Source organism: Mesoplodon bidens, assembly GCF_964165515.1.
Source record: "Mesoplodon bidens genome assembly, chromosome: 3".
NCBI classification, from domain to species: domain Eukaryota; kingdom Metazoa; phylum Chordata; class Mammalia; order Artiodactyla; family Ziphiidae; genus Mesoplodon; species Mesoplodon bidens.
This window is the reverse complement of record NC_138178.1, coordinates 11,380,622-11,408,283: the sequence shown is the minus strand read 5'-3', so window position 1 is coordinate 11,408,283 and position 27,662 is coordinate 11,380,622. Positions and strand designations below refer to the sequence as shown.

Here is a 27,662-nt window from a genome sequence, read left to right as displayed (position 1 = left end):
CAGTCAGCAGCCTTCCAGCTGTGGGGAGGGGCACAGCTCAGAAGTTGCCTAGGGCCCCGCTGGTGCAGAGGTCAAGTAGTAAAAGAAGGGCAGAAAGGTTCAAAAACACAAAGATGTGCAAAGAGAATTATTTCCAAGCTTTTCCATTTTCCATGGGGCCTCTGCTGGTCTGTCCAGTGTCTTTGCAGTAAGGTCATCGGGTTAATACTAAACTCTGACCACCAAATCTTGAGCTCAGTGGGAATTTGCAGGCTGGTTAGCTTCCCCAAGCCAGGTTGGGGTGAACTTTGGAGGCCTGCTAAGTGGAACTTTTATAACCCTCAGATGATCATTCACCTAGACAAACCAGTCTGAAAGTCAACATAAGCTTTAACAAACAATTCTCTTGTTTTACAGAGAGAGGATGCAAGCCATGGAGAAGCAGATTGCCAGTTTAACTGGCCTTGTTCAGTCTGCGCTTTTTAAAGGGCCCCTTACAAGTAATAGCAAAGATGCATCTAGGTAAAAAAAAAAAAAAAAAAAAAAAAAGAAAGCAAACCAATTCAAAGTAATTCAATCTGTTTCTCTTTAATGATTAAGATCATTCATTCATTCCAATCGTTTTCTTGTAATCATTTCAAGGCTGAAAATATCCACATCTCTATGAATCATGGTTTGTTTGTTTGCTTGTCTATTTCTGGTAATTCTTTGGCCCAAAAGGGTAAATGGGCTTCCCAGTGCATGTGGCTTCATGGACCACTGTGCAGTGCCTGCCGCCACCATCCACATGTATCCACATCCTCCGTCATCTGAGAGCCATGAGCGTGCCTCAGCTGCACACCTGGGAAGCCTTTTCCATCGCGGCCAATAGTGGTGCTGATGCTGAAATACCTTCATTGCTTAATACCCTCACTAGCTGCTGCTGATTGCTTAGAATCGTGAATGGAAGGGGGGGAAACACATTTGGGAAACTGTATCACTGACTCTCTTTTTCTTTCCTTCAGCGAGAAAATGATGAAAACTACAGCCAATAAGAACCACACAGATGGAGCAGGTGAGTGTTCTCCAGACCTGCAGGAGGCCTGGAGGCTGCCTGTGATGAGCCTGGTTTGCTTCCAGATGTATTAACCTCTCCCCAGGTCACCTATTTGGTGCAACTTCAGAGGCTTCTGGGGTAACTCCCTACACCACCCCTTCCCTGCTTAATGCTGAAATTCCAGATGAGTCATTAATTTGCAGGGGGGAGTCTTTAGTCCTCTCCCTTCAGTCTTCATTCATTTATTCACTTCCTCATTCATTTATTCATTTATGAGGCCATATATCCAACAAATGCTTCTATGCCTGATACTGGACCAGGACAGTGGACATCACTAGGACAGGGCTCCCTACTCCCTAATCCGATGCAGAAAATGGATCTGTGACAGGTCATTATATGTGTGCTGAGTGTTAAGAAAAAGTGCAGGATGAATGTTTACCCAATAGAGCTGGCCTCAGCTAAGGCCATTTCCCTGAGGAAGTAAAATAAACTGAGGCCAAAAGGATGAGGACAGAAGGAAAGAGGCATTCAAGTAGAGAGCAAAGCATGTACAGATGCTGTGGTGAGGAATTTAGATACTACTCTAAGTGCAGAGGGAAGGCAGTGGAAGGTTCTACAGTGGGGAAGGGCCTCAGCCCAGCTGCAGGATGTGACCGGATGAGAAAGGGGCACGAGCTGATAGGGAGCCCCCATGGGTCAAGGCAGGAGAAAAAGGCATACTTGGACCAGGGCCTGCTTTCAAATGCCAGCATCCCCTCAAAGAGACCCCAGTTACAGTCCCTGTGCACTTTACTAGTATCCAGGTATATTTGATGTCCATCTTATCCTGCAGACTCAAGGTGGGCCTCTCTCAAGAATATGAAGTCTTCCCTTCCCTTGGGTTAGAAATAGAAATCGTCACCAGGGACATGCTTGGCTACTGAATTACTCAGTAAGCATGTGGCGAGTTGGGTGAAACCCCTCATTTGGAGGAAGCCACAGAGTGTAGTGCCACGTGGTAGAATAGACAGAACTGGAGACTTAAGTTGAGACGCGTCTACTGGTCCTGGTTCCGCGCCAGCCAAGTTCAGGCCCTTCAGCCGTAAGGCCAGCAGGGCTGCTCTTCCAGCATTCCCAGTCCTCATGGCATTGGTTGGTTTACTTAGAAATCAGTCAGTGACCTTGGTGGCAGCCAGAGAATTGTTTCATGGAAACTGCTGAGCTTGTCTTCATAGCAACTGCCAGTTTGCTTTGGAGATATTTATTCATCTATTTTCTGATCTATTATGAACCTACAGAAAAAAAGGCACTTACTGAACTCGTAGAAACAACAGAAGGGTGGTTGCCAGGGGTGGGGGACATGGGAGATGTTGGTCAAAAAGTACCAACTTCCAGTTAGAAGATGAATAATTTCTAAGGTACAGCATGGTGATTATAGATAACAGTGTTGAACTATATACTTGAAAGTTGCCAAGAGAATAGATCTTAAATGTTCTCACCCCAAGAAAGACATGGTAATTATGTGACAGGATGGGCGAGTTAGATAATAATCATATGGCAATATGTAAGTGTATCAAATCAACACATTGTACACCTTAAAGTTGTACGGTGTTACATGTCAATTGTAACTAATAAAGTTGGGGGGTTGGGAGGAGGAAGCTACCAAACACTAAAACATTTTACTCCTCTGGATTCTATTCTAGAAATTATTCATATCCAATACCATTGTTCTAATTGATATGTACATGCTGTTTTGTATTCTTCTTTATTCCTTTTCCCTTTTGGTAAAATAATAATTAATAGTAATAATAGGAAGCATTTAGTGAAGTTTCCTATGTACCAGGCACTGTTCTAAGTGCTTTTCTAACCTGAACTTGTTACCCGCTGACACAGCCTCATGGGATAGGTACACTCATGATTCCCATGTTCCAGATGAGGACACTGAACACACATCCATACACACATGACACACATCAACATGCTCCACCAACCTGTCATGATATCTCATCCTTTTGTGTTAAGGTGCCCCAGTCCCTTTAAAGAAATGTAGGTTGCTTCATTTCTTCATTTTGAAAAAGTTTGCAAATGTCTTTTTTGAAGCATGGGGGAAGGAGCAGGTGTAATTTCTTTGGGATGCATTTCCCAAAGTGGAATTAATAAATCCAAAGGGACAAACAGCTGAGGAGCACTGGTGACACACTGCCAGTTTTCTCTTCTGAAAGGCTGGGCCAATTTTCGATGCCACTGGCAACACACACATGGGTTTGCTTCCCTGCGTCTCTGCTGAGGTTGGTCTTTCTCATTCTGATCTGTCAGGGCTACATGTGGTCCACAGGGCTTTCGTTGCCATAGCAGCCTTGTACGATGTGCAAAATATATTCTTCCAGAATCCTAGCAAGTTAGCGACGAGAAGTATTATCCCTGTTCTGTAGACAAGTACACGGAATTATGTAGTAAGTCAAGGAAGCTCATTTGGCCAAAGGTACATGAAGAAGGGAAACCCAGACTTCCTGTTACTTGAGGAATATTTGGTTTACCGTGGGTATAAGAGAACAGAAGGAACTTCCCATTTCACAGTCACAGCATGTGTTTTATAGTGTATTATATCATTTAAACACATAACCCTGTAAAGAAGATGTTAGCTGTGGAGCTAGTAAGATTCGCAGCCAGTCTGGCCAACCCCAAACCCATTAAATTCCCATCAAATGTGTACTTAATAAGATTTATATTAAGATATACCTGACTGAAGTAAGTTACCTAAGAGCGGCCTTGGTAGGAGGAAGAAGAGGCCGTTGCCTGGAGAGGGGGAGGTGCAGGGAAGGGAGGTTCTGAGGATAAACTGATTGCTGACTCTCCTCCCTGGACTAGAATGTGACCACCCCACATGTGGGTTCGGAGAGCGGGTCCCAGGTCCCGTGACTAATCTGAAGTGGAACTCATTTACCACTCGGGGTCCCCACCCACCAGATCCAGCTCCGCCCATAGATTTTGGGGCACCTGCCTATAGCTCTCAGCCTGTCACCACTGCCACCTGCTGCCACTCCAGGTGGGGCTCCTCCCCCTCACTCTGCTTAGAGAAATAATCACTGCCAGCGCTTCCCTGGTGGCACAGTGGCTAAGAATCTGCCTGCTAGTGCAGGGAACACGGGTTCGAGCCCTGGTCCAGGAAGATCCCACATGCCACGGAGCAACTAAGCCCGTGCGCCACACCTACTGAGCCTGCGCTCTAGAGCCCACGAGCCACAACTACTGAAGCCCATGTGCCTAGAGCCCGTGCCCCACAACAAGAGAAGCCACCGCAGTGAGACGCCCGCGCACCACAACGAAGAGTAGCCCCCACTCACCGCAACTAGAGAAAGCCCACGTGCAGCACCGAAGACCCAACACAGCCAAAAATAAACAAACTAAATTTTTTAAAAAATTAAAAAAATAATAATCACAGCCAACCACAGTGGGGTCCTTCTATGCCAGACGCCAGGCGGAACAGTTTATATGTATTAATTCCATCATCCTGCACAATCACCCTTACACCCATTTTACAGATGAGGAAACTGAGGGGGAGAGAGAGAGAGAGAGGGTGAGTCAGTTGCCCAAGGTCACACAACTAGGAAGTGGATGCTGAGAATGACTTCCAGGTTTCTGGTTTAAATACTTGAGTGAATAATAGTGCCATTGGCTAAAATGAATTCAAAAGAGATTTGGGAGAAATGAGTACAAATAATGAATTCAACCTGCTTGTGGAAAAGTCCTGTAGCAACATGAAGGTATGGGGATGGGGATGTAAAGAGAATTGTGTGCTGGAGGCAAAGATGTGGAGAACCTTGGTGGGTGGCATTGTGGAAGTGACCTCCCTTGAAGTCATGTCCAGTGAGAGAAGAAGCAAGCCAGGATTCAGAAGGTTGGCCGAGGAAGAAATCAGGAACGAGGCTGACCAAGTGGGCTGTGGAGAGGGAAGAAGGCGAGGGAAAGGAAAGTTTCAGTTACTGAGAAGGAGAGGAGTGACTGACAAAGCCCAGCATCACATCAGGGTGCCATCATGGCAGCCCAGCGTCTGTTGGATTGACAGCTGACCACTGGCCACCTTCTAAAGGGCCAGTGCAGTGAATGATGGAGCTGGAAACCGGATTTAGTGGATTAAGCGGTTATAGATGAGGAACTTTTATACATGAGCATAGATTCCATAAAGAAACTCGGTTGTGAAAGATATATTTTAAACCCGTTATCGGTACTCAGTTCTCACAGATGGCACGTAAACTTGAGCCTCTCCTGCATGGAGGATGTCGGCGAGGTGCAACGCTGACATCAGAATATACGAGGAGAAGCATGATTGTTGAAGGAACGTGTGCCTTCATTTGGCTGAGGAACTAGCAGGACAGTTCCCATAACCGAACAGGAGTAGCTGGCTAGCGCAGTGTCACTTTTGTTGGAGAAACACCTCGAGGGTGCCATTATTTGTACAGATGAAGTTGTGTGGTGAGGGTAGGTGGGTGTGCTTGCACACGTGTACACACACACCTATGCCTGAGAATGTGGAGTGATGATAAAGTAACTTGACTGAGTGTTAAAGGAAGACTTCCAATTCATTGTCATCCCCTCAAAACACTTGTTCTCGAAGGTGCTATGTTAACTCGGACAGGCTGCTACTATTGGAAATGTTACTGGATGTTCTTTCACTGAGGACCTTCACAGTTAGAGGACACTCTCTGGAATAATTACAGAGATGGCAAATCTTGCTCTTTCGAGGGTGATTTTGATCTGGGGGATGGTCAGAAGTCGGTCAGAGTCATGACTGGTGATGACGCAAGTGGCCAGTTGGGCTCATAAAGATAACAAAAAGCTCACCGTCTGGTCTGCTGGGTCTCCTCTGTAAATCCTTCACATGCTTTCCCACGTGTTCCCCCGACTCTCCAAGGGGGCCATGAGAGCTGGGAGACCAGTTCTGTTGGGACGGGCACCCAGGGGTGAGGAATTTGGTGCTCCGTCAGCTCTCCGTTGGCATTGCTGAGGCCACGCAAGTAAGAGGACAGTTTCGAGGCACTTCCTTGCTCACTGGCGCACCATCCGTAGCCGTGGCCGCAGCTCTGGGAGGCTTGCGGGGCTGTGCATTCTGGGGAAGGACGGGTTTCCACGGCTGTTGAGCCTAGATGGAAAGAGAGGCCGCTGTGCTCTAAGCACTCCTGGTACACAGAGCAGCGAGAGGGTCCTGCCGTGCAAGGCCGGCCTGGACTAAGCAAACCTTCCACTTTGTCCCTTACAGGAAAGAGAGCTGAACAGCCCCTTCAGGTGTGAGTGAGTGTGTGTGTGTCTGTGTGTTGTGGATTCCTTGTCTACTCTCTACTTGAAGCCTCTTCCACAGAATTGCATTGTCCTAAAAAGGAAATAGCATCTCCTTTTGATTCCCACACCTTGCTGATCCTGTGAGTGCTACTTGGATCCTTTGGGGGACATTTTTAAAACAGACTTGCTCAAATCAGGCCCTTCCCAGGTGGACTTAGGAACTACGTGAGGATGATTTAAGTTGCGCTCAGGGAGCAAAAGTTTATGGCAGCAACAAAACTGCCGAGGAAGAGTTTCTCTCTGCTGCCTTTTTTTTTTTGATTCTTCTAAAGAATATTCGCATCATGCCTGATTTTCTCACTAAAGGAGATGTATGCAGAGGTCCTGCTTCTTTTGGGCTGGAAACCCGAAGGGAGTAGTACCCAGTTCCTATTAGCTTCCCCTTGGTGATCGGCCAGATCTCTGCCCAGAACTAAGTGGGTGTTCTTGGGATACATCTGCCTGTAGGGAATAGTCACAGTAAGCAGCCTGTGTTAGGGCCCAGTGTTTTAAGTTATTTTTTCTATTATAAAACTATAGGGAATTCCCTGGTGGTCTAGTGGTTAAGACTCTGTGCTACCACTGCAGGGGATGTGGGTTTGATCCCTGGTCTGGGAAATAAGATCCCACAAGCCATGCGATGCAGCCCCCCCCCAAAAAAATTATAGATGTTCACTATGCAAATTTTAAACTACAAAAAGTAGTGATAACAAAAATAGGAAACTCACAGAATACCAGCAGCTAGAGTTACCATTAACGCTTTGTTGTATGTACCTCTGTCTTTTTTCTGTGCAAACCTGTGTGTTTAAAGAAGACACATGGATAGACAGACAGCTAGGTTCCTTAATGTGGCCTCATGTCGTACATACCGCTCTGTGACCTCCCTTCCTATAGCACCAAACTTCTAGAACATGACTTCTACAGACTACACGCTATACCATCGCATGCACGTTCCTTCATCTATTTAAATTCGATCCCCTCTTTTTGCCCTTTAGAGAACCAATGTCACTTTTTCATCATGAAGGAAATAGGCATTTCCAGAGTTACCGGTGGTCTCTTGGGATGGGACTTGCAGCTTAGCCTTTCCTTCCTGCCATTCTCAGGGACTCTGCTGCTCTTTTCTCCTAGGAACTCCCCAGGTTTCCGGCGGGAAGCCTCTTGGCACCCTGGAGTCCTTGGGGCCACCCAGCCAGCTCCCGCCTGCCGGCACCTCCGCCGCCCACATGAGCCTGCTCGAGATGAAGAGGAGTGTGGCCGAACTCAGGCTGCAGCTCCAGCAGATGCGGCAGCTCCAGGTACAGACCACGTCCCTGTGGATGGTGTCCGCTGACTTAATTGCCCCGCAGTCAGCTTCCTCCTCCTCCCATCCGCCTCCTTCCGCATCCCTGGCCCCATGGCAGCTTCTCGGGGTTCTTTCCAGCATCCTTTCTAGGGATAACTGAGGACCAGGATGCAGGCGCCGTTCCGCAGTGGTCTCCTCTCCCACACCCATAATCTTGGTCTAGAGCCTTCCACTGCAGTGGTAGTCTGCAGCCACTTCTTTAAGCTGTGTGTGCTTTTACACAGGAAAAGAGCATTAAGCCTCTGTTTTCTGGGGGAGCGCTGAAAGCAGAGGAGCCCGTGGGGCATTCTAACAGCCAGTTATGACTTCCTGCTTCACAGTGTTCGGCTCTTTGCTCTTCCCCACTGAGCACGTGCAAAGGTGCTGTGGGCAGCTCAGGTTGTTTGCAAGGAGCTATGATGTACTTAGAAATAGGAGTTCGGACCGGAGGGTGAATTCATAAGGAAAAGGAGCCATCGTGGATGACTTGAGGAAAACACCTGCATTTCATCTGGATAGTGTGTGTGCGCCACAGTATTTTCCTTGCTCATTCGCATTGTTAGGAATATATGAACTACACAGGAATCAAAGGGCAGGGAAAAATGACCCTTCGTGTCACGAGTCTTGGTGAACAAACCCCATAAATATGACGAGGCAGGGTGGTGAGGAACTAGGAAGGGTGTATCCTTATGAGATCATCTGTCTGTCCACGGATCAGTCTCACACCTCTCTGCCCTTGGTGGCAGGTTGATGAATGTGGATGTAGTGCTGGCTTAGTCTATACCCAGGCATCCTCCTGGACTTGGAGAAGCTCACAGTCCAAACGTTAGTAAAAGGCACACGTAGCCAGGGGCAGCCACACAGCTGTGGTGCCCTCAGTGGGGTGCAGGCTCCTGTGCTGGTGAGTCCAGGAAGCAAAGGGCTTCAGAGCACAGCTGCTCTCTCCCTTCAGCTCGCCGATGCATGAGTCCTGCATTTTCCACAGCTTGATTAAAGCTTAGAAGATGATCTCCCCTTGCCCTCTACCTACTGGAGAACAAACACAAGGGGAAGGTAGCTTGAGAGCGTGCCTCGTGGTCCCGTCACCGGCCAGGCTGCTCATGCTCAGGTCTCCAAAGGCTACTCTCCCTCTCAGGCAACGTCCCAGCCTCCTGGACAGCCCATGCAAATCCGCTCAAATCCTCTTCTGAATCGCGTCACCGGGTGAGTTCCCCATCCTTTACGTTTGCTTCTCCTTGCTTTGTGATTTTAAAGACACTTTGCAGTGAAATGAAGTGTACAGGTTGGGCTGAGGGTGTGTGCAGGGTGCCAAAATCCAGTGCCCACAGTGTCTGGCGGTAACTTAAGTGAGTGGACGAGGGACAGTGACAAGTTGGCCCCTTCTAAAGGACAGTCGCCACTTGACCTGGTAGAGAATGATGTTTCAGTATTTCAGGAGAATCTGGAGGTTTTATAGGAAATACCTGTACTCGTTCTAAAAATGTTGGAAGGTAATTTAAAAATCAATTATTTCGTACTCTGCAGGCCAGATGACACATGTGCAGGCCAGAGAGGGTCTGTGGGCTCCCAGGTTCTTACCTAGGGGTTACGGAGGTTAAGGCCCCATCTTGAGCTGCATCTGCCTTTTAGTGCCACCTGCTGGTCATTTGGAAATTGTGCACTCCTAGTTGGACCCTCACAAGAAAAAAATTCCTAAATGCGTCGTGTGTATGGTAGTTCCTACTGCTTTCAAAAGTGAGCATTGGCTGGTTTGGGGCAGAGGTGGAATTGCCCTGACGTGTGGCGAATTTGATCCCTCGGCCGTGATGCGTGAAGCTGCAGCATCACCCTGCTGGTGGCCGGCAGTGTTCGGTCCTCTGGCCCGGAGGGAGGGGTCTCCCACAACTTGCCACTCCTTGTAACCCATGAACTGGGGAGGCTCAGTTGCAAAATCACAGCTTCTCAAACAAAGGGGTTCTGTAGTCAAGTCCAGGACACTATCTTAACCACGCAGTTTTCTTTATTGCCCCAGAGCTGCTCAGCTTTCCTGGCTTTCTGGGTAAAGGACACAGAGCAGGTGTGCTCTTGAGCTGAGACGTTGGTACAGTTCTAAAGCACAGGCACGTGGGGAAAGAGAAGCACTTTGTTTCCTAACCTGGATGCTCTTATTTCTACCTCGGTCTTGGCATCCTCCATGCCCCCATCAGCTTTAAGGGGAGTCTATCTGACACAAAACCAGTTTAGAATAATTAAGCTATCTCAGCACCAGTCCCCCCTCAGCACATGTATTATACACCAAAAGTAAAGCTCAACCCCCCAAAATGATTATAAGCCCAATAATGGAGCTATGATGAGAGAGCTCCGAAACTCCAGAACAGTCTCAAAAGAACAAAAATTGAATTAGAAATTCAAATGTTCTTTCAACTGTGTTATAAAATAGTGAAAATGAATGAAATCTGTTTGTGCTTGGCAGCCGGCTCCAGTAATTAGATAATTAAATCAATGGGAAAATCCCAGACCGTCAAGCATAGTCTATTTGAGTGTTTCATTTGCAGAACTGATGGATTATTCTCCACAGCAGAAATCTGATGCAGGCACTGTGGGGCGTGTAGATTTAAATAGGGCAAAAACAATGTTGAGGGAGGTGAAGGAGCCTGAGGAAATGATCACAGAAAACATGAAAACTTCGCTCCCGTCTTTCTGCTCACTAGTCTCGTGTGAATTACCAGTCTCAGAGAACGGTTTTTTTTTTTTTTTTTTGGCTGTGTTGGGTCTTCGTTTCTGTGTGAGGGCTTTCTCCAGTTGCAGCGAGCGGGGGCCACTCTTCATCGCGGTGCGCGGGCCTGTCACTGCTGTGGCCTCTCCCGTTGTGGAGCACAGGCTCCGGACGCGCAGGCTCAGTAGTTGTGGCTCATGCTCCGCGGCATGTGGGATCTTCCCACACCAGGGCTTGAACCCGTGTCCCCTGCATTGGCAGGCACGTTCTTAACCACTGCGCCACCAGGGAAGCCCCAGAGAACGGTTCTTAATCCTGGCTACCCATTAGAACCACCTGAGGCCTTTCACAAAAATATTGATACCCAAACACCCCTGCCAGAGTCTGAGTTCATTGGTATGGGTCAAAGGCCAAGCACTGGTGGTTCTAGAACGTTCCAGGGTGCGAACTACTGCTCTCAGATATTATGAACTCTCAGTCCATTGAGATGCCTTTTGGAAATTGAGGTCTCAGCCAGCTATCACAAGGGGTGAAGCAGAAACACCCTGTAAGCATGAAAAACACACCCAGTGACTTCAAAGCCCTGATTCTAATCAATGCGCCTCATTCCCAGTGGCTAATAAGACATGTTCTCTGCTTAGTCATAAATGATAAGAGCTATATGGAACTTTTATATTGTGATGGTCCCACTCCCAGGTAAAAGCTGCACCTGCAGTTAGCTGGCAACAATGGAAAAAGAGGCAGGGGAAGGTCTGGCACCTCATAAATGTGCCCTGCAAAAGATGATTGTCTTTGTCTATTACCTTTTCTGGTATGATTTAGAAAAAAAACAAAAAAAGTGATGAGCTACATCTTCTTTCCAAAATGCCACAATACTTGGGTTTTACTAAGGTCATCCAGTATCCACAGGAGTGGCTGCAGTTCTGCTTCTCTTTGTGGGCCTGAGGGGAGAGAGAAATTTCTGGAAGAGCGCGTTCAAGTTCCTTTGGCGGGGGCGCAGATGAGACTTGGCCTCCTTCTCCAGTTCCCACAATTTTTTTCTTTGTCCCTTATCTCTTCCTTGTGCTTCCCGATAAACTAAAAATTAGATTCTGAACTTAGTGTTCCATTTTTAAGACTACTGAAAATTTACAGTGTGTTCCCAAGAGAGGGAAGAGGTAAAACATCAACATAAAAAAGAAACATAGCAGGACACAGAGCCATTGTATTTGAAATGATATAATTCAGCCCAGTTATCTTAAGGTGTCTTTTTATAAGATAGTGCCTCATAAAAATGTGCCAGAGCCTCATTTATCTTCTGACATTCAAAATAACGGTCATGGGAACGTGTGTCCCTGAGAAAAGCACTCGAGAGGTTGGCCCATGCTGAGCAGGCCTATTTCTCCCCACCAGGCAGAAATAATAAATGGAGCTAGCACAGGAGCTGACAATCAGGCTGCCATACAATGTATCAAGCCCTAGATAGACCTGCACACAGAGGCTGTCTAAGATGGGGCAACATCTCCCAGATAACATGTGCTTGTGACAAGGCATCCTACACCTGGTTCCCTACAGCCTGGGGAGCTAACCTGGGTGGTCAGGAGTCATTCTGGGGTCTGGCTATTAGGAAGCTTCCTGATCTGTTGTACAGCCACTGTTTACTGTCACTGCTGGACAGCAAATCAGTTCAATTAAACTACACTGTTGGCAAGACTGCTGGTCTTACATTTCACCTGAGAAATCATGAGTATGTGAGGTCCATGTCCATTTTGAGGTGGGTGGAATTAGGTTTAGGCAGTTTCCTAGCTTCTCAGTGAAGCTGATATGGATAACTTATTTGGTCCACTTAAATGTTTAAGAGCGAAGAGCGTTACTTCTGTCTGAGTATTTTTATAGAAACGTCCAGGCACAGAATACACTGAAGTTTCCAGAGATGAAGGGACAACTACCACTGAACTTGCCTTCCTACTCGTGACAACTAGGACACTGAAACATAGATAAATGGGTGACACAACTCTGTTCAGATGTTGGACAACAGACAACACAGGAGTGTGATCCTTAGGAGGACGGAAGGAAAGGAGATGAAACCTATAACTTCCTCAGCTCTCTGTCTGGGGACACTTTGTAGACTGTGACGCAGAGAGGGATAACCCAAACAGAGAACTGACCATCCAGCTGGGATGAGGGTAAAGAGCTGAAGCAGCTAGAAGTTGTGGAGCAAAGTACCAGATAAAGGGAAGGTCTGTGGAGAAGGAATTACGTAAATCTGTGGATCTGTTGTCTGCTAGTCATCCAAGCCTGTGTATTGTGAAAGGCCACTAAGCCAGACACAGAGTGGGAGGCTGTACGCCAGAAATTTCCCAGAGCTCACACAGGGAGATGTTTATGTCTTAACCAGCAGGCACAAAGAGGTTTTATTAATCACCTGGGGCATTCGGTAGCGATCAGAGAAAGGCCATGCTTCAGTCTTTTTTGTGTGTGTGTGTTACGCGGGCCTCTCACTGTTGTGGCCTCTCCCATTGCGGAGCACAGGCTCCGGACGCGCAGGCTCAGCGGCCATGGCTCACGGGCCCAGCTGCTCCACAGCATGTGGGATCTTCCCGGACCGGGGCACGAACCCGTGTCCCCTGCATCGGCAGGCGGACTCTCAACCACTGTGCCACCAGGGAAGCCCATGCTTCAGTCTTAAGACTAAACTAGCTCTAGAGTAAAGGCTACCCTAGATTCACCCTGACAAAGCTTAAACACAAGCTTCTAAAGAACAAAAATGGTCCACAAGGAACTAAACTGTCTGCCAAAGGAAGTCTAACATCTGTAAAGGAAAACAACAAAATCCAGAACTCCATGTCCTGCATTCAGTCAGAAGTTACTAGACAGGTGATGATGCTGAGAAATGTGACCCATAAGCTTAAGAAAAATCAGTCAGTGGAAACCAATCAGAAATGACAGGGATAATGAGGTCATCAGCAAGGACTTTAAAACAGCTATGATAATTATTCTCAAGGATTCAAAGAAAAACATGAACACAATGAGACCAAAAAAATGGAAGATATTTTAAAACTCTAAGTAAAACTTTCAAGAGCTGAAAAACATAATATCTCAACAGACTTAATAGAAGATTAGTCACTGCTGAAACGAAATACCAGTCAGCTTGAAAAGATAGCAATGGAAATGTCCAAACTGAAGGATAGAGAAGAAAAAGTCTGAAGAAAATGAACTGAAACTTAATGGTTCTTGGGACAATATTAAGTGGTCAAGGGGGAAGAGAAAATTACTAGAAGAAACAACGGCTGAAATTTTTCCAAATTTGATGAAAGCTGTAAATCTACAGACCAAAAAACTTCATAAGCTCCTAAAAGGATAAGCACAAATGTAACCACACCAAAAGCAAAAGCAAATTGCTAAAAACCAAGAATAAAGAGAGAAATCTTAAAAGCAGCCAGGGGGAGTTGGAGGACACATTACATACAGGGAAACATAAATAAGAACACTGACTTCTCAGAGACAAAAGTTAAGTCAAAAAACAATGGAATTGGGCCTCCCTGGTGGCGCAGTGGTTGAGAGTCCGCCTGCCGATGCAGGGGATACGGGTTCGTGCCCCGGTCTGGGAGGATCCCATATGCCGCGGAGCGGCTGGGCCCGTGAGCCATGGCCGCTGGGCCTGCGCATCCGGAGCCTGTGCTCCGCAACGGGAGAGGCCACAACAGTGAGAGGCCCGCATACCGCAAAAAGAAAAAAAAAAAAAAATGGAATCACATCTTTAAAGCACTGAAAGTAAAAAACTCCTTCAGAAAAGAGAGGACACTTCCCAACTCATTTTACGAAGGCAGAGTTACACTAAGAGCAAAACCAGTCAAAGATATTATAAGAAAAGAAAACCACAGACCAATATGCCTCATGAAAATATATGTAACAAATCCTTAACAAAATATGAGCAATTGAATCCAGCAATATATAAAAAGGATAATACATTATCCTGGATTTTATCCCAGGAGTCCAAGATTGTTTTAATATGAAAAAAATGAGTCAATGTATTTGACCTTTTAGCAGAATAAAGAAGACAATCATATCATTTCAGTAAGTGCAGGAAAAAACGTGACAAAATTCAATACCAATGATAAAAGCACTCAGCGCTCTTGGAGTAGAAGGAAACTTTCTTAACCTGATAAAGGATGTCTGAAAATCCTACAGAAAACGTTATAGTTAGTGGTGAAACACTATCACATTCTCCATAAAATCGGGACCAATGCCAAAGAAGCCTCCTCTCACTTCTGTTTAACTCTGTACTGAATATCCTAGCAAGTGCAGTAGGGCTGGAAAAGGGAAAAAAAGGCACGTGGATGGGAAAGTTAAAACTATAATTGGCATTACTCGCAAATCACAATCATGATTGTGTAATATCAAATCAAAAAAGATGCTTCCAGGGGCTTCCCTGGTGGTGCAGTGGTTAAGTATCCACCTGCCAATGCAGGGGACACGGGTTCGAGCCCTGGTCCGGGAAGATCCCACGTGCCGCGGAGCAACTAAGCCCGTGTGCCACAATTACTGAGCCTGTGCTCTAGAGCCTACGAGCCACAACTACTGAGCCCATGTGCCACAGCTACTGAAGCCCACATGCCTAGAGCCCGTGCTCCACAATGAGAAGCCACCACAATGAGAAGCCCACACTGCACAGCAATGAAGAGTAGCCCCTGCTCGCCGCAACTAGAGAAAGCCCACGTGCAGCAACGAAGACCCAATGCAGCCAAAAATAAATTTTAGAAAAAGATGCTTCCAGAAATAAGTGAATATAAACAAGATCACCAGAATCAAGTCAATATGTAAAAACATTAAAATGTTAGTACATGCAATGTACTAAATCCATACGATAGAATGCCACTCAGCATGAAAAATAATGAACTACTAAAACTCTCAACAGCATGGCTGGATCTCAAAAACAATATCCTGAAGGAAAGAAGCCAGACACAAAAAATTTCATAGTGTACAATTCCATTTGTATGGCATTCTAGAACAGGAAAAACTAATCTAGAGGGACAAAATGCATATCGGTGGTTTCCTTGAGCTGGGGGTTAGGAGATTGCGTGCAGTGTCATGAAGGAATTTTCTAGGGTGAGAACAAATGTTGCCTCCCTTTTTAGTGATGCTTCCATCAGTGTATACATTTGTCAAAACTCATTGACCTGTGCACTTAAAATGGGTATATTTTCTAGTTTGTAAACTATACCTTAAATAGATTTTTTTAAAGTTAATTGGAATTTAGAATCCCTGCTAAGCAAAACTAAATGTCATGTTTTAAAGTGCTGGTGACTAGTTTATTCGAAGCATTTAGTGAGAGATGTAGGCACACTTCCTGCCTTCAGCACTGCTTTTTACACATGCTGGAAGTCCTAGAGACAGTGGTAAGGACTCCAGGCAGGGAGGGCAGGGGACAGTGGAAAGAGCACCTGCGTACGTCTTTATTCCTTCATGATTAACTCATTGTTGCCCATGTGCCAGCCAGTGTGCTACGGGAATTCCCTGTTTAGTCTCTCTCTAGCTGGCTCCAGGAAGCCCCTCTTTCTGGGAAGGAAGATCATACAGCCTGGAACTCGAGGCAAGCCTCTCCTTGCCTCCGCTTTGAGTGGAATAATTTAAGTGTGATCTGACCCTGTTACCAGTTGAATAATTTGAATATTACATGCAGTTGTGTTCTTCTGATATGGCTGTAGGCATCTCAGAAACGTTATACATATGATCCACAGTTGATTGAACCTGCGGATGCAGAAGCGTGACTATGGAGGGTGGGCTATAAAGTTATACCCGGACTGTTGATTGCATGGAGGGTAGGCACCCCACCCCTGCGTTGTTCAAGGGTCAATTGTATTGTCGTTCATACCTCAAATATGTGTTGGGTACCTGCTGTGTGCCAGAAACTGCTTGTGGCTGGGAATAAAGCAGACATTGCTATGTAGTACTACTGTGTCTAGCAGATGGCGATTGGAAAATTACTGGGTTGAATTTGAAAGACCCAGTTCTCAGGTTGATTCTGCCCCCCTGCAACTGCTGAGTGACTCTTAACAAGTCTCCTAACTTCTCAGGGCCTCACTTCTCCCATCTTTCAAATTTCAATTTTAAGAATTTGAAATATCCTAGCAATAATTTCTGGCTTCACAGCCACTGTCAATATCCACTGCTGATTGGACCATAACTTCATTGGAGCTTGTCTGTGAGGCTTGGGCAGGAGGGTTCGGTGCAGAGGGCCGTGCCACACAGCGCATGGCACAGTGACGTCATCTGTCCATTCCTGAGCCCTTTTCTTAGACCACAGTGCTCACCCTTGGTGGCACATCAGAATCATCTAAGAGGTTTAAAAAATTCTTGGTGCCAAGGCTGCATCTCAGACCAGTCAGAAGCTTTCAGGGACGGAACTCGGCGTCATTCATTTTTGGACACATTTAATTGTCTTATTTGTGCCTTACGTATCCATTACCATTCACCCTCAACCCCCAAAGGAAATAGGTCTGTGGGATCTGACACATGGCATTGAACTTGAGCGTACCATTTTGATAACAGCTGATGTTACTGTGTGTATTTAACAACTGCAGTCAGAGCAAGTCAGGGCATCAGCAACTGAGCTCAAGGCATAGCTGAGCCCATGGGTCACCCCACATTTCTACCATCCAGGAAAGAATTTTGGATACACATTGTCTGTTATTACCAACATTATTGCTTAACTCAGTTCACACATTCAACAAATATTTATTGAATGCCTGCCATGTGCCAGGCACTTGTGTCCTGGAGACTCTGTGGAGAGAAATTAACCAGGTAGAGGGAGTAGCACATGCAAAGTCCCTGTGGCAGAAAGGAGGGTGGGCAATCAGAAGAAATGAAAGGATGGCCCTGTGGCTAGAGCAGAGAGAGCGCCAGCTGCACACAGTGCAAGGAGGCTGGCGATGTGGGAAAGTGCCAGCCTGCCCCACACCTTGTGGGCAGAGCTGTAGCTGCAGCGAGCGTGGGGGGACGTCACCATCTGTGCATCGTCTCCAAACGTGTTGCCTTTCAGCAGTAGATTGACTGTTTTTAAGACCTTAATAAAAAGATATTATTAGCAAGAACAGTGTGAGACCACGATCATGAGTCATACAGAGGAGGTAACCCAAGGGCAGCACATTTTTATTTGGTTCCCTCCCAGACAGACCAGCAGGTCCCGCCCCCAGGGTGATGCCCCCTGATAACAACAGGTCATCTGCACCGAGAGCTCGGTTTGTGCCAGGCATGACTGCAAGCACTTTATTGCCTCTCGAAGCTCCATTACCAGTCTGTGAGATACGAACTATTACTATCCCTTTTTTTGTTTTGGAGAGACACAGGGAGATTAATACAGTAAGTCCCCTACATACGAACACATTTCGTTCCAAGAGTGCGTTCATAAGTCCAATTTGTTTGTAAGTCCAAGAAAGTTAGCCTAGGTACCCAACTAACACAATTGGCTATATAATACTGTACTGTAATAGGTTTATAATACATTTCACACAAATAATACATAAAAAACACAAAAAAAATAAAAAAAAACATTTTTAATCTTACTGTACAGTACCTTGAAAAGTACAGTAGTCCAGTACAACAGTTGGCATACAGGGGCACGTCCGCATCTTTGAAAGTTCACAACTTGAAGATTTGTGTGTAGGGGACTTACTGTAACATAATAGCACTAATTTCTACTAAGTGGGAAAACTCGGAAATGAACCCAGGCAGTCTCTCTCTGGATGGCCAGTTGATTGTGGTGCCATGTTGATGTTCGAACATGATGGTGGTTTTGCTTGAGTGGTTCACGTTGAAACGTTTTATTTTTATTCAGAGAAAATGGAAGCCATGATGAGGTTTCAAGCGGGTGGTAAGTAACATGATCAGATGGTATTTCTGCTCTGTTTGCACAGATGATGGACAGTTGACAGAGGCATCATTATTCCTATGAGGTGATACACAGTGCACGATACCAGAAAACGAAGAAAACGATAACAGCTAATTGAAATTTCAGGGGAACTTTAGATAATATAATAGGTATAATATAATTACTGGTTTTGAGGCTGATTGAATGAACTCACTTGATGTATGTGCTGTCAGAAAATTGTCCTGCCCCGGGAAAGCACTTAACGCCTTGTTGGAAACAGGACTCAAGTGTTTGGCTAGATTGTTGTGAAGCCTGGATTCAAACTCACACATCCTATAGTCTGGGGTGAGAAACAAGAGTACTCTGGAAACTACATGGAAAATTATATGGAAATTGTGGGCTTATGTATGCAAGCAAGCTACGTATAATCCAGGGAAATTAGTTAATTGCCAAGAGCCTTGGGCTCGTCTGGAAATTATCATTGCCACCGTCAACATCAAGTTCTGTGTTTTGGGAGTTTTTTATTTTATTTTTTTATTGAAGTATAGTTGATTTACAGTGTTGTGCCCATCTCTGCTGTACAGCGAAGCGACTCAGTAACCCACACACACACACACATTCTTTTTTTAATATATTCTTTTCCATTATGGTTTACCACAGGATATTGAATATAGTTCCCTGTGCTATACAGTAGGACCTTGTTGTTTATCCATCCTGTGTATAATATTGAATAGTTTGCATCTACTAATCCCACACTCCCAGTCCTTCCCTCTGCCACATCCTCAAGTACTGTGTTTTGATGGTCTGTGATTACAGGGCATTTGGTCCATGGACCCATTAACAAGAGGGACACAGATTCTCTTCTGATACGCTGAAATAGTCCACACTCCAAACAACTTTCGTTGCGTATCTTTCTGTACCAAACAGTATCTCATTTAATTTTCAGAATAGCCCTGGCAAAGGAAGTGAATCCCCATCCTTAGAGATAAGGAATGTGCCCAAAGTCTCAACAGTGCATCCGGGAGAGGGTTTAGGGTTTGATCCAAAGTCAGCTTGGCTCTAGAGCTGGTACTCTTGGCTCTCCCTAGGAAAACATGTCAGTGAGGCTTTACACCCATTGCCAGGATGCACTACCAGCATATAGAAAGGACCGTATTTTTTTTTGCAGACAGGGACTTGGAAGTCTGGTTGTCAGTTGGCTGCTAAAACTCGGACGTTGGCTGAAGCCGCAATATTATATACGGTCTGTGCTCCCTTCCCTCTCTCACTGAAATAAAGAGAGATTCAGCTGTGGGGCTGTTTATCCAAACCCACGCCTGGAGCCTGTCAGGCAGCTCCGGCACCCGTGTCAGCCCTCAGAACCAACGGAGGGTGGTTTCTTTTGTCCAACAGCTACAGAACCAGGAGCTGCTGAGGGCGATGATGAGGAAGGCTGAGCAGGAAATCAGCAGCAAAGTGATTGAAACGTTGAAGAGACTGGAGGACCCTGTGCAGCGACAGCGGGTCCTGGTGGAACAGGAGAGGCAGAAATACCTGCACGAAGAGGAAAAGGTCGTCCGGAAGTTGTGGTGAGTGTGGTCCCTTGTTGCGCGCTTAGCTGTTCAACCTGGAAGGCAAGCCTGTCTTTGCCAAGGAGGAGGCCCTTCCTAGACGGTGTTCTCAGCCTCTTTCTTTATTGAGCACCTACTGTGTACAGTTAGAGTTCTGCTGGTTCTGGGTATCCATGGACACTTAGCTAGTGCCCCTCCATCCAGGCCCAGGAAATTCAACAATCCTTGGGAGTCTGAGCTAGTCTCTGTGAAGCCGGAGCATCACACTGTTCTATAGGGCTTGGCAATGCCTAAAATTAAAAGGAGCCAGTGGCACAATCCAATGATAAATGGGAAGTCTGCATTTAATCTCAATAAATTAAAACTAATAGCCAAAATAACACAGCACCAAAATTATCCCCCTATTATTCAACGGTAGTTAAAATCACAAAAGAAGAATTTAAATGTGTAAAGTATGTCTGATCCAGAATGAAAGATGCTTCCTTGAATGTTACCCATCTTCTGTGAGGTTCTTATTGAAAGCATCTATCAAGTCCCACTATTGAAATGAGCAGAGTTTTATTACGCCCCAGTCACTGGGGCAGGCCCATCTTTTATGTTAATGTATGTTTTGTTATGCGATGAAGATTTATCATAGAACAATTTCACCGTTTAGTATACTGAATAATCATTTGCGTGGGTTCTTCTAGTGTTGGGTTTTTTTGAGTTTCATAAAGGCTTTTTTTTAAATTATTTTTTAAATGTTTTATACAATTTTTAAAGGTTATACTCCATGTATAGTTATTACAAAATATTGGCTTTATTCCCCATGTTGTGCAATACATCCTTGTACCCTGTCTTTCACCCACTAGTTTGTACCTCCCACTCCCCAACCCTCACATTCCCCCCTCCCCACCTCACTGGTAACCACTAGTTTGTTCTCTGTATCTGTGAGTCTGTTTCTTTTCTGTTATATCCACTAGTTCGTTGTATTTTTTAGATTCCACATATAAGTGATATGACTTGTTTCACTTAGCATAATGCCCTCCAAGTCCATCCATGTTGCTGCAAATGGCAAAATTTCATTCTTTTTTATGGCTGAGTAGTATTCCATTGTATATAGGTAATTCTGTTGTTTCTTGGAAAGCTTAAACCTCCCAAAATGGGACTGTAAGGGAGCAGCTTCCAAATTCTTTTCATGACCAGAATCACCAGAAGCCTCCAACATGATGGACAGTACTGTGCTCTGTCCGCTATTTGATATTTGAGCTGTAGCTTATGTCACCTCAGATGCCAACCCAATGTGCCTGATTAAAATTAGAATACCCCTCTCAGTCTAGAGGAAGGAATCAGTTTGAGTTATTATTTTCCTGAAGAAGAAAATTTGACGACTGTGCATCATCTCAAGAGTAGCCTCTAAATTTTTATTTAGTTCATGCCTTTATAGACAGACAGTTAATCACCCACCATGAGGTAAAAAGGCTATTATTTGTCTGAAACATTTCTGTGACGGCCCGATTGTCTACAACTACATCTGAAGGTTCTTCTTGAAAAGTTCTTTTAAAAAAACATAGCCTAGGGCTTCCCTGGTGGCACAGTGGTTGAGAGTCCACCTGCCGATGCAGGGGACATGGGTTCGTGCCCCGGTCCGGGAGGATCCCACATGCCGCGGAGCGGCTGGGCCCGTGAGCCATGGCCGCTGAGCCTGCGCGTCCAGAGCCTGTGCTCCTCAACGGGAGAGGCCACGGCAGTGAGAGGCCCGTGTACCGCAAAAAAAAAAAAAAACATTGCCTTTTAATATTTTTATGGAATTGCCTATTTTTCCTTCCAGCTTGAGATGTAATTGTCATACATCACTGTAAGAGTTTAAGTGCAGCCTAATGATTTGACTTACACACATCTTGAAACTATGGCCACAGTTAGTTTAGTGAACATCCATCATCTCATAAACATACAAAATTAAAGAAATAGAAAAAAATTTTTTTTCCTTCTGATAAGAATTCAGGATTTCCTCTTAACAGCTTTCATATATAACCTACAGCAGTGCTAATTACATTTATCGTGTTGTACATTACACCCCCGAGTACTTATTTATCTTATAACTGGAAGTTTGTACTTTTCTCAACCTGCTGCCTACCCGAGGACACTCAAGGCTCTGGTAGTGGACTAGATGTTCGCTTACTGCCACCTAGTGGTTCTTCGAATCAAAGCTCTTTTCCTGTTTCTTTAAGAGGGGTTTTTCTATTGTTGGATTTACAGGCAAACTGCAAGGATGCACCCCATCTAGGGTGGGGTTATTAATGGGCCGAGGCGACAGGATGTTATTATTGGTGTGTTTGTCTGAAGTAGGAGACCTTAATTTAGTTCTGTTGGAACTGGCAGTACCCTAAGAGGTGTGTGTAACTGTGTGCGCAGAAATCAGATCTGTGATAATTTCTTCTCTTGTGTGCCCAGAAATCAGATCTGTGATAATTTCTTCTCTTTGTAGCCTGGAGAGGACACTCAATCCTTATTGACAGGACAATTGGTATGAACCAGAGGTTCTCGGTCAGGGGCAATTTCGTTCCCCTCCCCTAAGGACATTTAACAGTGCCTGCAGACACAAGTAGGGGAGGTTGCTACTGGCATCTATCATCAATGGGTGTTGAATTTTGTCAAAAGCTTTTTCTGCATGTATTGAGATGATCATATGTTTTTCTTCAATTTGTTAGTGTGGTGTATCCCACTGATTGATGTGTGGATATTGAAGAATCCTTGCATCCCTGGGATACATTGCACTTGGTCATGGTGTATGATCCTTTTAATGTACTGTTGGATTCGGTTTGCTAGTATTTTGCTGAGGATTTTTATGTATATGTTCATCAGTGCTGTAATTTTCTTTTTTGTGGTATCTTTGCCTGGTTTTGGTAGCAGGGTAATTGGTGGCCTCATAGAATGAGTCTGGGAGTGTTCCTTCCTCTGCAATTTTTTGGAAGAGTTTCAGAAGGATAGGTGTTAGCTCTTCTCTAAATGTTTGATAGAATTCGCCTGTGAAGCCATCTGGTCCTGGACTTTTGTTTGTTGGAAGTTTTTTAATCACAGATTCAATTTCAGTGCTTGTGACTGGTCTGTTCATATTTTCTGTTTCTTCCTGGTTCAGTCTTGGAAGGTTGTACCTTTGTAAGAATTTGTCCACCTCTTCTAGGTTGTCCAATTTGTCGGCATATAGTTGATGCCCCTGGCATCTAGTGTGTCGAGGCCAGGGGCGCTGCTAAACATCCTACAGTGCACAGGACAGCGCCCCCCCCACACACACACACACAGAAAAGGATTACCTGACCCCAAAGGCCAAGGGCCAAGGTTGAGAAGCCGGACCTAAAGCAGTCCGGGCTCCTCCTTTTGCCCCCTCCGTCCCTCTTTCTCTCACATCGCAGAGTGCACACACCCTCCCTTAGTTGGCATCGGCAACACTGAAAACGAAGAGTGGGTCCTTGGTCAGCCAGGCGGCCAACCTGGGCCTCCCCGTGGACAGCCCCGGGAAAACAGCCTCGCACCTGCCTCGTACCTCAGCAGAATATCTTAAGCCAAACCAAGCTACTCCTGTACCAGCTGCTTCCATCGCCTCCGTGGGCGTGGAGGCAGCGGCCAGGGCGCAGTGCAGGAGGGGAGGCCGGGCTGTGAGGCTCAGGGGTCCCTCTGCTCCGGCACTGTCCTTATGGAAGGCCCCAGTGTTCACTCCATCTGTGGTTTGCACTCCCCGCAGTGACCTGGAAGACTTCGTTGAAGATTTACAGAAGGACTCTGCCTTGGCCAGCCGCGTGGTTACTCTAAAGGACGTGGAAGACGGGGCTTTCCTCCTGCACCAGGTGGGAGAGGCAGTAGCTTCCCTGAAAGGTGAGTGGCCTCCTCGGGGGGGGGGTCTGCAACCTGTTTCCGGGGGTGTTTGAAAATCATCAGACGGTGAAGGATTCATTCGTGCACATGGGCAGGTACTCATCCAACACCTCCGTGTGCCGGGCACTGTTCTGGGCACCTGGGACACATCACTGAACAAAACACACGAGCATCCCTGTCTCCTGGGAGCTGATATTTTAGTGGTGGCTGTGATATTTAGGACTGAATGACTCTTAAGAATCATCTCTTCTCTGGGCGCTTACAGTGCACCAGGCACCTGTACCAGATTCATTAAACACAACCCAAGGGCCGCGTGAGCTTATCCCAGACATACAGGCAGGAAATGAGGCCTGGGGCTCTGCCTTGGCCCAGGTCACGCTGAGCCCAGCTCGGCCTCAGGGCACGTGAGCTGCCCTGTGGTGGGTGAACCCCACGCTTCTCAACCCTGTCCAGAGTCGGGGCTCGGGACAGGGGGCTTGCTGCTCTGGCTTTTTCCTACAGCTCACCGGCTGCTCTTGGCCCACAGGAGAATTTCCAACCTTACAAAACAAGATGCGAGCCATCCTGCGCATAGAAGTGGAGGCCGTGCGTTTTCTGAAGGAGGAGCCGCACAGGCTGGACAGTCTCCTGCAGAGAGTGCGCGGCATGACCGACGCCCTGACCATGCTGCGCAGGTGACCGTGGCTTCCGGGGCGGGCGGGGGGTGGGGCCTGATAGTTTGACGCCAGACTTCTTCTTGGTTCTGATCTCACAGCCAGGCAGTCAGCCGTCTGCTCCAGCCCTGGTGGTGTTAGGTGTCAAGAATATAATAATAAGCTGAACAGGACCCCTGCCCTTATCAAACTTCCTTTCCCACGTGGGAAAGACACGACTACCACCCATGAACCACTTCCCAGTAGTGGCAGTCCTGAATTTTCCTTTTATCTTTCTTAAGTAGAACTTGGATATTACAGAGATGTTACCCTTTAGATCTTGGACCAGATTTGAGAGCAGGTCACAAGCAGAAGTAACACATAAATTCTTGGGAGAATTTTAATCACTAATAATATCTTGTGATCAGGTTTGTAGGAGAAATATGTTAAATGTGCAGTTGACTTTTAGATGAATTATTAACTATAAGGGAGCAAGTGAGATTTTTCTAGTAACAGTGACCTCAAAAAGAACCTCTTTTGAGATGCTAACACGACAGAGCGCGCTATAATCACCTGTGTAAGTTCCAGGATGCCAAAAATAATCTGAATTAAAACAACAATGGCCTCTTCCTGCAGAGACCTCGTCTGCCTGGGTACAGGAAGAAATTGTACCTGAATTGCATTTTCTCATAGGTTCACTCATTTTAAATTACCAGAGTGAACTTTTTCTTCCAGTAGGATAAAAATATGTCAAAGAATTCTTAATTAAGCTCTTAACCTAAACGTGGTAACCCACCCACAAAGCCTAAAACAAACCATCCTTATTAAGTGTTTAAAGAGGGAGCAGGCTGGCTGGTAAAATTGCCCACCCTCCCTTCCGTTCCCGGAAAAACAATTTAAAAAAAATTTTAGAGCCAGCACAGATGCAGCTAAGTATTTGTCTTATCTCCATCTAAAAAAAAGATGGGATTGTGTGTCTTGAATGTTATAGGACTTTTTGTCCCATAAATGCTCAGTGGTGGGAATGATAGATAAAGCCAGTTAAGTAACTTTAACAATAAAAATAGAAGAAATATTAGCTGCCCATCACAGGCCTTTATACTATTAATCTTTTCTTGGTATCTTTCCTGTGTAACATGCTGTACTCAGCACTGTGGAAGACACAAGAAGGAAGGTAGGAATATGCACGACCCCGAGGACAGGCACACGTCCTGGTGCCTGATAGAGAAGACAGAGCGGGTGACAGTCACAGTTCAGAACAACTTAGCGGCTTGGGAAGATGCTGAAGGGATTTGGTATGTGTTGAATTTGAGGTGCTGGAAGGATAGCAAAACAGAGCTGCCCATGAGGCACTTAGAATGTGGACCGAAGTTCAAGAGGCAGAGTTAAGGGAGTCCCTGCCTAACTCGGAGGGAGAGAGGGAGGAGAGATTGAGAGTTGGAAGTCGCCTTCATGAAGATGATTACTGAAAATGGAAGCGATGACTATGATAGAATGAGAAGGAAAGGAGGAAAGAGACGCTTAGGGATTTGGGATTGAAGGGACGGGGTAGGTAAAGAGCAAAAGAAACAAGTGAATACAAGAGGAGAGTCGTAGAAAGCAATGTCTTCTTTCAAATTTAAAAAAAAAAGGGCATTTTGCTAAGAAGGGAGTGAGGGACTAATTTACCATGTGTGACTGACAAAGTCTTCCATGTAACTACATTGATCGTAGCACCCAGCCCTGAGGAAGGCATTGAACAGCACTATCACCAGCATCGTCCCCATCATTATTACAATCTCCAGAAAAGTACCTGAGGCTCACAAAGGTGAAGTTCCCGGCATTACAGAGCTAGAACGTGGTAGAACTGATACTCAAACACAAGCCTGTCTGACCCCGAAGGTCATGTCTTTTCCACTGGACCGTGGTGGAGGTGGACAGACAGCATCAAATGACCCCGCCCCCCAAAGCAGAGGAGGACTAACCCGGCGGTTAGATTCGAAGTCACTCTTGATGTTGCAGAAACGCTGGTCAAGTCCAGGTGGGGCAGCCAGATGACACCAGGCTGAGCTGTAGGAAGAGCAAAGCAAAAGGAACTGGCATATAAACCACCCTCCCAAGATGTGTAGCAGTGAAAGGACAGATGGAGAGTTTAGGAAGCTTTGGGTTAGAACCGAGCATTGGTGAGAGCTGCCTGGGCTGGATCGGGTGCAGGAGTTACTGTTAGAATCATGTGTCCACTTGACGTCACCACCCCCCAAACAGTGACAGGACTGCATCAGTCTGGACACAACAGTGCGCGTGGAAAGGGAAAGATAGACCATGTCCTGAGGGAAAAAGTAGGAAAGCAGCTGCCGGAGGTAACTAGGAGGCAGTTAGGTTGCTATGGGAACCCTCAACTCTAAGCTGCTACTTCCGGTTTTAGAATCTTAATTTTGCAACACCACCTTGCCTGGCTTTGGGATGACACAGCACTCAAGCATACCATACAACTAAAATGCACGTTACCTAGTTCACCAGTTCATGCTGCTGTGCGTGGTTTCTCCCAGGCATGTCACTGATGGGCTCTTGAAAGGCACAGATGCAGCCCAGGCCGCACAGTATGTCGTGATGGAAAAGGCCACGGCCGCAGAAGTCCTGAGGGCCCAGGAGGAGGCTCCCCGCGCCTCGGGCCAGCCCCTCCCCGGTGCGGGCGTCCCCGGCGACGTGAAGTCGGAAGTGGTGCCCTTGACGGTTCATCACGCCCAGAGCTCTCCTGTGGTCATCCAGCCGTCCCAGCTCTCCTCCGCGCTGCTGAACCCTGCCCAGCATTTGCCAGGCGGGCCTGGGCCTCACCCGGCCAGCCCTCCCGCTGTCACACAGGAGGTGACCTCAGCTCTGCAGTCCCCGCAGATGCCCGGGAATGGTTCCTGCGTGCAGAGCCTGTTCGTGGACGAAATCCACAGTGTGAGTGCCAAGAACAGGGCAGTGTCTATCGAGGTAGAGTCCTATTTCCATTTTTCGTAATTCCATAAAGGAGGAAAGGATGTGGTCCTTTCCTTCCAAGAGTGTACAGTCTGGTTGTGGAGATAATGCATATATGTATCAAAGATATATTTTTATCGAATATATATTTTATCAAAAATGTAATTTTATCTTTTTATCAAAAATATATATAACTTTCTATTTTATATACATATCGGCTTTTTAAAACTGTAAATGGGTTTCAGTGGCCAGATTGAGAGAGAGGCCATCAGATTTCAGACAAGGCTCAGGCACCCAACCTGTAGGAAGGTGAGGCAGTGGTGTGCTGTTAAGTGTTTAACAACCGGCATTCTGACGGGAGAAGGCTCATTTGTAGTATCTGCCAGTTTCTGTGGTGGAAAGACTCCCACCATTGCTGACATCAGTGACTGTGCTGGTGGGAAGAAGGGTGACAGTCAGCCCTCCCGAGCCAGTGTGAGCTGGGGAGGGTTTGCCAGTGACCTTGAAAAA

At 46.2% G+C, this 27,662-nt stretch overlaps 1 protein-coding gene across 18 annotated transcripts in view; it reads left to right on the top strand.

Moving 5' to 3' along the window:
• Positions 1–27,662, top strand: part of KIAA1217 — a gene marked incomplete at its 3' end in the record, with an annotated part of 492,015 nt that overhangs the window by 439,466 nt on the left and 24,887 nt on the right. For 12 of the 18 annotated variants that reach the window (XM_081227596.1, XM_081227592.1, XM_081227589.1 and 9 more), the window contains 7 exons: positions 397–501; positions 984–1,033; positions 7,439–7,605; positions 19,568–19,743; positions 23,447–23,577; positions 24,104–24,251; positions 26,738–27,167. In XM_081227596.1, the coding sequence (XP_081083722.1) occupies positions 397–501; positions 984–1,033; positions 7,439–7,605; positions 19,568–19,743; positions 23,447–23,577; positions 24,104–24,251; positions 26,738–27,167 (1,207 nt within the window). The remainder of the gene's footprint in view (positions 1–396; positions 502–983; positions 1,034–7,438; positions 7,606–19,567; positions 19,744–23,446; positions 23,578–24,103; positions 24,252–26,737; positions 27,168–27,662) is intronic. The other 6 variants (XM_081227591.1, XM_081227584.1, XM_081227585.1 and 3 more) reach the window with 3 other exon arrangements.